The sequence below is a fragment of the Lissotriton vulgaris genome, chromosome 5 (genome assembly GCF_964263255.1).
Source record: "Lissotriton vulgaris chromosome 5, aLisVul1.2, whole genome shotgun sequence".
Classification (NCBI taxonomy): domain Eukaryota; kingdom Metazoa; phylum Chordata; class Amphibia; order Caudata; family Salamandridae; genus Lissotriton; species Lissotriton vulgaris.
This window is the reverse complement of record NC_141693.1, coordinates 1367323126-1367337288: the sequence shown is the minus strand read 5'-3', so window position 1 is coordinate 1367337288 and position 14163 is coordinate 1367323126. Positions and strand designations below refer to the sequence as shown.

At 44.6% G+C, this 14163-nt stretch overlaps 1 protein-coding gene across 2 annotated transcripts in view; it reads left to right on the top strand.

Moving 5' to 3' along the window:
• Nucleotides 1–14163, top strand: part of LOC147712609 (5' exonuclease Apollo-like) — a 101791-nt gene that overhangs the window by 62807 nt on the left and 24821 nt on the right. The window contains exon 4 of one of the 2 annotated variants that reach the window (XM_086923316.1): nucleotides 2769–2951. The exons of the other annotated variant lie outside the window; for it this stretch is intronic. Within the exon in view, the coding sequence (XP_086779442.1) occupies nucleotides 2769–2951 (183 nt within the window). The remainder of the gene's footprint in view (nucleotides 1–2768; nucleotides 2952–14163) is intronic. 2 annotated transcript variants of the gene reach the window in all.

The following is a 14163-nucleotide window of genomic DNA, read 5'->3' as shown; positions in this document are numbered from 1 at the left end:
CATGCAGACAGCTGCTTTCTCACAGAATCTGTCTGATGCAGACCAGAGTACCTCTTTTGGGTGACAGAGAGTCACGCAGCAGAGGTTGTTGGGGAAGGGTGCTTGGACTCAAGGTAGTAGAGTTTTTCCAAATATTAGGATGGAAATGTGTGAGGGTATCTTTAAGTATGGCCTGGAGGGTAGCGGGGCTTTAGATTTATTTATTTTATTTGGGAGGAGGACACTAACATGGCATGGCGTATGGTTAATGGTATTTTTATACTAAATTAAGGGAAGGAGGCTGATGGCTTGAGGCCATGTTGTGCAAGGCTTCCTACTGATCCCTCTTTCCGTGCGCAGTTTTTGTATAGTATGCATAGGATCCGCTGCACAGAAAAGGTTTGGAGACATGTATAACATATTATTGGAGATAGGTAGCAGTCAGTGTGTAGCTTTCCTCCTCTTGGTTCTAATTAGTATATTAAACAACTTCAGTTTTTGTCTTGTTGACAATTTGAGGTCACTTAGAGCCCCAGTGTAGAAAACAAATCCGTTAATGGCACCTACCGCTTGTTATTGTATAAAATACAATCTAATTTGGACATCACTCGTCATCTATAATACGAAACAGACTAGGCTACTGTAAATTATTACATTTGAGTTGGGAGGTCACAATGTCTATTGCCTAACCAGTAGACACTGGGAAATATTGGTCTCTGAACAGAATTACGAATGCTCTGAAAACAATAACTAGCTTTTTAACTGTTCTGAATTATTTTTCATCTAATGCTCACAGTAATTAGCTGAAAAAGAAACATTTATAAAAAGTGTTTATTTATTGAACTGTAGGAGGACATTTATTTTCATGTAATCACACATTCAGAGCCACACATTAAACTGTTTAAAATATATTTTTACAAGAAATTGCAAATTACATATTGGTGTTTATACCTAGAGTGCAGAAGCCACATTGCTTCACTATATCTGTGACCATTATATCACTTTTAGAAGCAAGAGTGGGAGACCAAAGTTTAAAAAAGAGCCTGGCAATGATTAGGATGTTTCTGTGTGTTATATTGCCCACATGCATCAAACGTTTTTTTGCATTCGCAAACGGCGCGAATCGCAAAAATCGGCCGTTTGCGAATGTAAAAACCTTTTTTGGGATGCATCATTTTTTTTCATTTTTCGCAGTTTTAGAAATTGCAATTTTTTGCGATTTCTCAAATTGCGATAGCATTTAAGAAATCGCAATTTTTGCGATTTCTTAAATGCTATGCATGATTTTTTTTAATTGGCGAATTCGCAATTAGGAAGGAGAAAATTACCATGAAGTAAACCTTCATGGTAATTTGCGAAAAGTTTAAAAAATGCATTTTTGAAACTTACATTTTACACACACACATGCCCTTGGGACATGTGTGTGAGTAAAATGTACTTGAGTGACATTCCAGGGGTGCAGGGGGGGTCCTCTGGACCCCCCCTGCACCCTTGACATTGCATTCAGCGCGGAGATACTCCCTTGGGAGTTTATTCATAGCGCTATATAAGCCCATAAATAAATAAATAAATAAAATAAATTCTCATTTTGCGATTCCTTAATTACGAATTCGCAAAATTAGAATGCCTTTCCATTGATTCCTATGGGCCTCTAGGCCCATAGGAATCAATGTAAAGTGATTCCTTATTTGCGATTCGCAATTAAGGAATCGCAAAAAAGGAAAATTAAGAAATCGCTAAAACTTTTGCGAATTTTTAATGCATAGGAATTTGCGATTCCTAATAACGATTCCTTAATTTTCACAATTTAGGAATCGCAAATTCCTACAATGATGCATGCGGGTGTTAGGGCCAGATGGAGGTAATCCCAATTTACCTATTCTTAAATACCGAATTTTACCGATTCGGTATTTAAGAATAGGTAAATGGGATGTAGATACATTTTTGGTAAAATTACCGAATCGGGAAGATTCGGTATTTACCGAATCGGTATTTACCGATTCGGAAATTGCCATTCATTCCTATGGGCCTGGAGGCCCATAGGAATGAATGGCAGTTACCGAATCGGTAAATACCGATTTGGTAAAATGGGGGAAACATTCAAGGGTTCCAGGGTGTCACTTTGACACCCTGTTGCACCTCTGAATCGTGCTTGTGTGCAGATGTGGCACACATACATGCTCTAAGGGCATGTATGTCTGCTACATGGCACAGTTGAAAATGCACAGATTTGCATTTTCAAAGATATTTCTTATTTACCACCAACTTATAGTTGGTGGTAAATAACGAATCCTAAAATGGGAAGAGCACTCATTTGAGTGCTCCCTACATTGCAAATTCGGTAATTTACCAATTCGGTATTTTAAGGAATCTGTTATTTACTGATTCCTTAAAATATCGAATCAGTAAATTATCGAATTCGCAATAGAGGCCGCCTACATCCCAAATGCCCAATACCGGTCGGTAACGGCCGAAATTCGGTAATTTCGGCAGTTACCTACCGGTATTGGGCCACCTACATCTGGCCTATAATTCCCTGCCTTCTGCTCCATTCCTCTACATAGTCATAGAACTCCTCTGTGACATACAGTATTCTTATGATGTACGATTGAGAGTAGTTGGTCCATATTTATTTTTGACCTGAACAATTCTCAGTGTGACTTTTGATACCAACTTGAGAGTTAACTACTTTCTGATTTCCTCTACGGTGTAGAAAGATTTATTTTTAGAAAAAATCTACACAGCTGGCGGATTCCTATTTATACGTTATTTACTTTTTCATCCCACAGGTGACTTCCGCTACAGCCCTGATATGTTGGAGCAGCCTCCATTAAATAATATGAAGAAAATCGATGTTCTTTATTTGGACAACACAAATTGTAATCCCAACCTTAAACTGCCTTCTCGCCAGCAAGCTACTGGGCAGATTAAAGCCATTATTTCCAGCCATCCAGAGCACAATGTTGTTATTGGTAAGTCTCCACTGACTATATATTATAGAACTATCTTAGCAGGACCCATGATGCTGTTGTACTTCTATTTTGATACCAAAAACTTTTAGATGAGTATGCATAAACCTCTGCAAAAACACACCTTTCCAAATGAAGTTAGAACGAAGAACTATCTCCTGACTTCTATTACAATGTCGTCTCAGTCCAAATGCTCAATAAGGAAACTCTTTTTTTTCCATACTAGTAGACAGAAGGCAGACCAGCTGATTCCAGTCTCTAAGTGTAATACTGAGTTTGCTAGGCACTTAAATACAATTTTAGTATTAAATGTTTTTATTGACTCTCAGACAATGCAAAAGACAAGCAGCATACACAACGCGAGCAAACTGACCCAGATTCAGGGTGGTAACATCGAATCGAAGTTTCCAAAAGGGTGTACACACCCAGCCAGACCCCTGAACAAAGCGCAGCAGCATCTACTCCAGAGTCAAAAGCGAAAGAGCCATGTAAGGGACCACCCCCCGCCCCCCACCGCCCGGAACCCCAACTACCCCGTGACCTACCCAGCCTCCTCCCCCGTTCCAGGACCATCACTCCATTCCCAGCACTCATCCATTCTCCCGACAACAAATCAGACATCAGGCGACAACAGTCGGAACAGCCGTAAGTAACGGGGGCATGTCACTTCTCTGAATTCCGTGGCCAACAGAGATAAGAATGGTTTCCATAGCTCCGCATACCTGGCCCCTTCACCTGCTTGAACCAAGGAAAGTTTCTCCACCCCAAAAACTGACCAAAGGCGGCCTAACCATCCCTGAAAAGATAAGACCTGCGATATGCGCCAAAGGGCCAAAATGTTTTGGATGGCGGAGCCCAGTGTAATTGCGATCAGGCGGCCTCTTCGCGCTCTCAAAGGGAAAGTGATAGCATTGGGGAGCCCCAGAAGAATATATGCCGGAAATCTCGGAAGTTCTGTTTCGAAGTGGGTATATCCAGGAGTATCTCTCTAAGAGCATGCGATAAAGGTCAGAAATGAGCCGCTTGTCTGTCGTCCGCGTAATGAGCCAATATTCGTACCGGCTAAGCTTCCGGTCGGCCTTCTCCCGAACCTGGGGACTAAGCGCCCAATGACGCACCTGAAGATATCGCAGGCGCTCTGACTCTGGTAGGCCCTGCTCCTGACGCAAGCGCTCAAAGGATGACACACCCTCAGCAGAGTACATGTGGAATTAAAACCGACAACCCGCCGGATGCCACAGAGCAAATGCCCGTATATCCCTGCCGGGCCCGAAGTCCGGATTCTCCAGCAGGGGCGTCATGGGCGACGGGAAGGTCGTCAATTCGTGCCGGACGCTAGTCTGGACCCATACCTCCAGTGGCACTCTAGTGATGTAAGATGCATAAAGGTTTGGGGGGCGATGTCGTCTGTGTAGGAAGGGGACTTCTGTAGCGGTCGACCCGCCACCGCCTGATCCTGAAAAAGCCAATGCCGCTCCGATTCCCACCTACTCCACTCTACCAAGGTCCGGAGCTGTGTCACTTAATAATACAGTAGCAAATCAGGCAGCCCCAAACCCCCTTTCTTAGGAGGGAGCATCGCCAGCCTTAGCTTCATTCGGGGCGCCTCCCGTTCCAGATAAACTGTGCGAATTCCGACTGGGTTTGGCGGATCCAACACTCGGGGGGACGAAGCCGTATGGCTCGGAAAATATACAAGGCCTGTGGCAGGATGGTCATCTTTACTGCCGCCACCCGCCCCAGCCAGGAGAGCGGTAGATGCCGCCAGCGCCCCAACTCAGTGCGAATGGTGTGGCGGAGGTTGGCATAGTTAATACGAACCGTACCTTGTAAAGTCGCTGCCAGTTGAATCCCCAAATAGGGGACCGCCTCTGTCGCCCAGCTAAAGGGGAAACCTGCTTCTAGAGAGCCAGAGTCTTCTGCAAACGCGTTTAGAATCAAGACACTGGCCGGCAATGATTTCCTCGCTGTAGCCAAAGAGAGAAGTACATCATCAGCATACAAACTGATCCTGTGTGTGTATGCACCCATTTTGATCCCCTTGACTCTAGTGTCCTCCCGAAAGGCCTGCGCTAGCGGTTCCATGTACAACGCAAAAAGCAAGGGGGAAGGGGCATCCCTGCCGAGTCCCGCACTCTATGGGGAAACGGGACGACGAGCATCCATTAACCCGCACCGTGGCCGTGGGGAAGGTGTAACAATTCAGTACCCAAGTGCGGAACTTGGGGCCCAGACCCGCTCGCAGTAGCACCTGTTCCAAATACGGCCAATGGACGCGATCAAACGCCTTCTTGGTGTCGATCGCCAGCATCATGAACTCGCCGGGCAGTCTCGTGGCCCGTTCGATCAGGTGGAGCGCCCTTTTGTTGTTGGCTGTCTGCCGCTCAGGAATAAATCCTGTCTGGTCCGGGTCGACCAACCTCTGCTTAAGAGGTGCTAGCCGTGTCGTCAAAATGCTGGTATAGAGTTTAAGGTCTACATTCAGGAGGGATATGGGCCTATATGCCCCACAATTCGTGCGATCCTTCCCAGGCTTGGGGATGACCGAGATCGTGGCGTCCATCAGGTCTCTCGGAATGGTACCGACGTCTGAGAACGAGTTAAAAAGAGCAGTTAGTAGCGGCGCCAATTGGGGGCAAAACGTTTTATAAAAGATCGCTGTGTACCCGTCCGGGCCAGGTGCCTTCGCCAGTTTGAGTCTCGCTATCGCAGATATCACCTTCTCTGGGCGAATCGCCCTCTCGAGGAGTTCCGCCTGGTCCGCCGACAGGGTTGGCAACATGACTGATTGCAAGAAAGCTGCACTGTCGGCCGGATCCAGACGGGCTCCAGCATATAAAGAGGAGTAAAAATCGCTAAAGGCATCCGCAATCTCTCTGTCTCCAGTCACCCTTCGTCCTTCCTGCGTACTGATCTCCTGCACCATGCATCGTTGTTGCCGCTTCCGGAGCGCACGCCCCAGCAGGCGCCCGCAGCTGTCCCTGCCTGTGTAATACATCTGACGCACCCTCAGGGCCGCGTATTTGGCTCGATCCTGATTGAGAGCCGCCAATTGCTGGGGCGCTAGGCACAGCTGTCGCCAAATTCTCGGCGCGCCGGTGCGCTGATGTATCGCTTCGAGTTTGCGTGTGCGTGCTGTCAACTCCTCCCGTTTACGCGCCCGTTTCACATTCTCCGCCGCAGACAGCGCTATGAACTCGCCCCGTAGAACTGCCTTGAGCGCCGCCCAACGCATGGCCAATGAGGTGTCAGTGGGCTGGTTGTGCGTTAGGTATTCCGTTATGGCCCCCCTGATTTTGTCTACCACCTCCCTCCTGTGGAGTAGTGTGTCCCACAATCGCCAGCAGCGCGGGGCGCGGGGAAGGGGTGGGAATCAAACGTAGCCGTGACCGGCGCGTGATCAGAGTGCCATTGCCCCTATGTCTATCTGGGACACCAGCGCTGTGAGTGAGATGGACGTCAGTAAATAATCCAGTCGTGCGTATGTTTTGTGAGCATTAGAATAGTACGTATAATCCCTGTCCCCTGGGTGCAAGGTCCACCATAAGTCAGTCAACCCCTCCTCCCTCATCCTGCACAGCCCTCCTTCAGATAGAGTGCACGACTGCATGGAGCGCTGTCCTGACCTATCCAGCAAGGTATCAAAAACCACATTAAGGTCGCCCCCAACCACAATGTGCCTATCCGAGATCGTGGCCACCTCGTTGAGTACCCTGTGGAAAATCTTCTCTTGCCCCTCGTTAGGCGCGTAGACAGAGTAGGCAGTGAAAGTAGCATCTCCCAATGAAAACCTATAGGAGAGCAATCTCCCCTTGATTTCAGCGTTCTTCTGGAGGACCTTGCCCCGAAACCTATGGGACACCAAAATGGCGGCACCCGCAGTTTTTGTGGTGGCTGAGGAGAAAAACTGCGTCGGGAAATGGTGAGATTTTAACCTGTGGCAATCTTTGGAAAGTAGATGTGTCTCTTGGAGGAGGCATAGGTCTGCACTTGAGTTTTCCAGAAGCGACAAGATTGCTCTCCGCTTCACAGGGTTGTTAAGCCCTCCGACATTCAAGGTAAGGAGTCGCAAATCAGTCAGCGGCATCAGTAGGCTGCCATACTCCGAGCCCTGCAACCTTAGCCAACGCCCCTTTCAAGAGCTGACCCCCTCCCTCCCCCATCAGCACCCCTGCCCCCTTGTTCTCCCATGCCCCAACTCCCTCTCCCAGGGATCTCACTTCCGCACTCATCACCATCCATACTCTGATCTGGAACCCCCCCCCCCACCCAGTAGTACCCCCCGAGAGAACTCGAAACAACCCCTGCCCCCCAACACCCCCCCCCCCTCTCAGTGCCCACCCTAACCCCAACCTCAAACTCCCCATCAGTCAAAATAGTCCTGGACCAGTCAAGTCCCGTGGCAGACCCATGGAATGAAGCAGTAAAGGGAAACGTGGCACTGGCAACCCCAGTGGCCCCCCACCCTGCCCAATCAGCTTCGCTTGATGACGGAGCTAAACGTAGAAAATCCCCCCCTCTCCCGCCTCGAGCATGAGGAAGAGACTTAGTCCTGTGACGCCGTGTCTCTGGACACCTCTTTGATGGCAGCCGCCTGCTCCTGCGCCACCGTCGTCGGATCCGGCCTGCGTGAGGTCCTGGATGACAGCCTGCGTCGCACTCGCTGCCAGCCCTCCCCTGTGGAGCGAGAGGGCCTTCCCTGTGAGGGCCCGCTTGCATCTTCGCTGACTACCGAGTCCTCCGGCATATCTATCCCCAACAGGGCGCACGTGTCCTTCAGAGACCTAAGCTGCTGCAGCACACCATTCCACTTGTAAACCAGGCGAAAGGGGTGACCCCATGAATACGGGATCCCCTTCTCAGTCAGGAAGGCGGTGGCGATTTTTAAGGCCCTTCTCTTTTGCAGGGTAATAGCGGATAGGTCCTGATAGAGAGCCACTTGCTGTCCCTGATAACTTAGAGGCTGTTTTCGACGAGCTTCTTGCATTATCCGCTCCTTTAATGGAAAGTCAGGCAAAAATGCTAATATATCCGGGGGAGGAGAGGGCGCTCTGCGTATTAAGCCCACTCTATGAGCTCTATCAATGCAGATCAAGGAGTCCTCACTTTCCACCAGAATGCCTCTGAAGAGGCCCTGTAGGAACAAAGTGATATCAGCCCCTTCCGCCTTGGATGGCACCCCGCGGACGCGTATGTTGTTCCTCCGGGAACGATTTTCGAGGTCCTCCGCGTGAGCTTGTAACTCCAGTTGCTGCTCCTGCAGGCATAGTACTTCCTGCTGGAGCTGCTCAACTTCCTCGCTCCGCGTTTGATCAACATCTTCGACTGCGGCCACCCTCTCTCCCAGGCCGTCCAAGTCCCGGCGAAGCTCTCATTACTCGCCCGCCATTTCTTGTTTCAAAGTCTGAAAGTCATCCCGTAATGAGTTAAACGGGGACTCCAGGAATGTCTTAGTGATTGGGGCTCCTCCGTCCTCCCGCCCGGTAGATTCCTTGACCACCTCCGGACCCACAGGGCTCTTCTCTCCCTTAGCGGACCCCTTCGCTAACATGTCCAGTATGGTGCGGCTGCCCCTGCACGACCCACCCGACGTCACGAGGCACACCACTGACCTGCCTCTCGAAAGATCTCAGCTACTGCGTTAGCTTCCAGCCACTCTGAGCCCACCACCGTCACCCGGGCCTGCGGCTTCCAACAGGGTCACCCACCCTGCGCTGCTGAGTTCCGTCCACGTGGCCGGCAGTGACCGCTGTGTCACCGCCCGGTCCTCAGTGGGGGTAGGCGCTTGCGCCCCTCCAGATGTTTCACTCGGTTGTGGGTTCCCCGCCTCTTCCCCCCCGCCCCCCGATCCTGCTCTTCACCAGCTGGCCAAATCCTCAGAGAGGGGCCCCCTCTCGACCAGACCCTTGTCTCGGTCCTTGTGCTATGGGGGGACCACAGAGTCCCGGTGGGCACTTTCACTCCGCAATGGTCGCTGCAGGGATCCCCTATGCACTGCCACGTGGTCCTGCCAACCCGATTGCGCTCCCTCGCTGCTCTGTGGCGGGCCCCTAAATAGCGGGGGGCAGTGGAGTAATTCCCCAAGCCTCCGAGCCCTGGCCCCATTAGGCGCTGGTCTCCAATTCACCCCTGCTGCTTTCAAGCAATCGTCCAGGCCTAGGCCCCGAAGCCTGGGCCTCAATTTCCACCCACGCCGCCTGCCTGCAGGTGGGCCTTGCCTCCTCCAGCTGCCTCAGCCGTATATCTCCCCTTCCCCCACTGGCTATCACTCCTCGGGGGGTCCCTTGGCACCTCCTCCGCAGCCCCCGGGGTGCTGGTATCCCTTGGGTTGACCTTCTCTCCAGGGGTAGACCCCGAATCCCGGGCCTCGATTTTCGCGCCCCCGGGGTCTATGCACGTCCTGTCCGGGGGCGCCACCCCCACCTCTCACCTCCGCTGTTGCCTCCTTCCCGGAGCTGCTGCCAGCCTCCGCTGCTCCCGATTACAGCCTCCAGTGCGCCGCCAGCACCCAGGCCAGTCAGTGCCAGCCCCGGGTCCGCCGCGCTTAGGGGGCGCTCAGCTCGCGGACCGCGGACGCCACGACCGGAAAAGAGCTGCCGCCTCCGCCAACCTCTGCAGCATCAGCCTTACCGACAAAATCAGCGCTACAACTCGCTTGCCAGGGTCGTCACAGGGCGATATTTGGGGGGGGGGGGGGTTGTAAGCTATTTTCGGGCATAAACTGGGGCCGGGACCGGGAGCCTCACAGACACACGTCTGCCGCGGTCGCCATCTTGGCCACGCCCCCCTTAAATACAATTTTAAGGATTGAATCTCCATGGGAGGCCACCAATGTTAACACTAAACCAAATCTTCTTATTCACATGTTTAGATTTTGTATCATAAACATGTCACCTCAGTGTCACTTCACCTTATGTTTTTGAGGGGTATGTTATCAGCCGCGGTCCATGCAGATAACAGTGGAGGTGCTGCGTGGGAGGGATTTCGAGGGATAATGTCAAGGGAAAATTATTTTCCTTCGGCATCGACCCTCGAAATACCCCCCTCCTCACCCGGCCCCACTGCCCCATCGCTGTTACCTGCCCAGAGAGCGGGCCTGTTTGGTATACATTTTATCCGTCATCTGAGTAAAGATCAGTCGTGGCTCGCGGGTGGCGGGTTCGCAGTGGCAGCGTTGTGATTGGCGGAGACAGTACCCAGTAAGCCTGTAAGCATCTGAACTTTCAGGCTCTCAGTTCTATGTTTGGTACGGATCTATGACAAAATATAGAAAGACAAAATATCGACCTGCAAATATATCGGAGCAATAATATCGATGTGAACAATATCGACATCCTATCTACAAAAAGGTAAGTACAAAAATATTGATGTAAAAAATATCGTTTTTTTTAAATATCGTTTTTTTAATTAAAAAAAGTAAAATTTATTAAGAAATACTTAAAAATATAATAAACATAGTACAAAATATATTATATTATTTAAAATTAATAAGTAATATACATAATGTAATAAAAAAAATAATTAGACATATAAATATAATATATATACTTAATAATCAGTTGCAATATTTATTGTAATAACTTATAAATAATTAAAAATATTATATAATACAAATTCATCTATACACATAAAATAATAACATAAATAAAAATTAAATAATTATGCAAAACAAATTAAAATAAATACATTTATTTTTAATATTTTTTCAATTAATTATATACTACATTAACTAAAACAATACAAAAAATATTAAGTAACAGAGGGAATAAAATACTATTCCAACTCCCAAAAAACAACAGTAAGGAAAATGTTGGACTATTCTCACTCCATAGAGTGCAGCAGTAGGGAAAGTGTTGGGTAGCGTAGGGGTAACAATTACTATTCCAACTCCAGAGAGTGCAACAGTAGGGAAAATATTGGATAGCGTAGAAGGTAAAATAAAAATAAAAATTAATTATTAAATAAATATAAACTATTTACAAATACCAATGCGTAAATATTAAAAACATGATTAGCAATAAATAATTAAGTAAAAATGATTTCATAATAAATACCAATTAATAATAATAAATTACAAATTAATAATTAATTAACAATAATATAATTTACTAAACAATGAATTAAAATAAATTATTACTTAATTACATTTAAATTACTTCCCGCCCTATTCCCCTATAAACCCATAACCCACTACAGAACATAATTATCAATTATTTAAAAATAATTACCCATTAATAAAAATGAATAACCAATTAATTAACATTAATTTATCATTCCTAATAATAATTAATTTATTTACTATAATTAAATTACTTCCCACCCTATTCCCCTATAAACCCAGAACCCGCTACAGAACATAATTATCAATTATTCTATTAATTAAAATTAATTACCAATTAATTAAAATTAATTACCAATTAATTAATATTTTATAATTCCTAATAATAAAGAATTTATTATAATTAAATTACTTCCCACCCTATTACCCTATAAATCCATACGCCGCTACAGAACATAATTATCAATTAAACAATTAATTAAAATTAATTACCAATTCATAAAAATGTATTACCAAATAATTCAATGTAATTTATTATTCCTAATAATTAATCATTAATTTACTTCCCACCCTATTCCCCTATAAACCCAGAACCTGCTACGGTACTAAAATACAAAATGTACTTAAATTACATAAATACAAATTAAATACATAATAATATACATAAAAATCATACAAAAATCGATATTAGTAACATCGATATTACTAACATCAATATTAGTAACATCGATATTACTAACGATATTAAACATATCGATATAACTTACTTTCTATATTATGTCCCTTCGATATTTAAACATCGACATTATTGTATGTCGATATTTAAAACTCGATATTTTGTCTGCCTACCGTTTGGTACAACAGTTTCACTCAAGGGAGAAAGGTCAGCCAGATTGTCACACTGACCAAGAGAAAGTGTCATTGCTTTCAAGCAATCTTAGGTTGAACGGTTAAGCTATATTTTACAGGTATTTGGACAAAATATCAAGTGACACTAATAGCAAGGTTTTAATATTGTGTCACAAAAATATTGTGATGCAGGACTATTGCTGACAAACGTTTAGTTTAAAAAACAAAAATCTAAATATTGTTTTCAAGAATATTGCTGATAATGTGCTTTACAGTAATATTGTTGTAAAAAATATCATTCCTTAATTATCTTAGTGTTTTAAGTAATATTGTACTTGTATATGTTATATGTTGTTAAGTGTTGTTAATGTTTTTTTAAAGAGTTTGAAATTTTAAGTTATTTATAATTTTTGTTTAATTGTTAATATTAAGTTATAGTGTTGTAGCAGGTTTTGAGGTTTATAGGTGTATTGGGTAGGAAGTTAACTAAGTATAATTACTTAATAATTATTTTTTGATTAATATTAATTATTTCATTGATACTTCTGTAAATCTTGTAATTATTTTTGGTGCAGGTTCAGTTTGTAGGAGTATAGGGTGAGAAGTTAATTAAGTAATAATTATATTTAATTGATTTTGTAGATTGTGAAATTATTATATATATTTTTAACTTTAGGTGTAGGGGCATAGGGTGGGAAGTTCAGTAAATATAAACGTTTGATTAATTAATAATTGTAATTAAATTATGTAATGTATTTATTATTTGTTTTATAATTAGATGTGTGTTGTGTTTTATGGGGATAGGGTGGGACGTTATTTAAGTAACAATTACAAATAATTGTTTTGTTAATATTGTTTAAATATATAATATTATTACATATGTGTTTGTGTATTTAATTTTATATTTTTATTTTAAGAAACAAATGTTATTTTTTAGATACTTTTCGAGAAACGTATTCTTTTCTATTGTTTACTTTTTATGTAGGAGTAGTCAAACTTACATGTGTAACACTTTTTATATCTAGTCTATGTGAAGATTCCCCATTTTGGGAAAAATAATTGTCCTTTAGTATTCTCACACCAAACAATACCTAGACACATTGGGATCCAGGGACCTGTAATGTAAATCAGAAAGAACTGTATGGGCACTGGCGACTCCTGAGTTGGGGAGTCCCAGCCATTGTTCGTTAGCCTGGGTGATGAATCTCCTTCAGTTTACCTAGATAACAGTGGTGATTGACACAGTGAACCTGAGTACACCAGAGCAGATTAATTCTGAAAGTGGCACAACATGGGGACCCAAAATGAGGAAGTACTGAGTAATTGCACTGAGCCTTCATGGAGGCAAAACTAAATTTAACAACTAATGTCACGGCCCTCAGACTAAAAAAAGCCTGCCAAAGTGTCCCTGGAGTGTCTAGTGGTTGCTTGCTTTACACTTTTATCTACTGGTGCAGAGTAGAGGAGAGGAGAAGGTGGAAGAGGCTGTACTGCAGAAGAAGCCAGAGAGAATGTGCGAACTAGGAGAACCAACACAAAGAAACTCCAGCATCCTACACTTCTAACCCGCTAGCCCAGAAGAATGGATCCACGCAGGCCCATGCCACCAAAGAAGCATACCCAAAAGGGGTGACTAATCAGGCATCGGAAAATCATAGAACTGTTACTAGACCAGGGGGTCCAGTGACTTAAATAATCTATTTGACCTATTTGTAATGCTCTTGACCCATAAACTGGTTTCAAATTATGTGATTGTGGGCGAATAATTTAATTCATTGAGCTTCCATTTTCTTCATTATCACTTGTGAGAACACCTACAAATATGCGAGTTTAGCATGTCTGCTGTACAAAAAACTCTTTTGTTTGATTTAATAGACAAAACTTCCTTTCCACATATAATACAAATCTAGCCACATATAGGATACACGTGATCCCTGCCCTGCCTGTTAGTTCATTAAAAGCCTTTTAATCGGGGGCAGGAATGTTTCCCGTTGAATAAATACATAACTAAAGTATAAAGTGGTAGCACACTGTCATTGGTAATCAGTAGCTTTTACATTGAAATGGGCACAAACCTTTCCACTGACATGCAGCTTTACTGATAAAACTATATAGTGTACAAACATAAAAGTTTGGCAATAAAGTTTCTGCAAATATGTGTCCCTTACACATCAACAAGTAAAGTATTCTGGTTTGTTGTGCTCCTGTTTAACTCTGGTTGCATCACACTTCTTAATTACAAACAATGTGCTTTCGTAGTTCCTGATATATTTTGAAATATTTGTAATATTAATTTACAGGCTATTT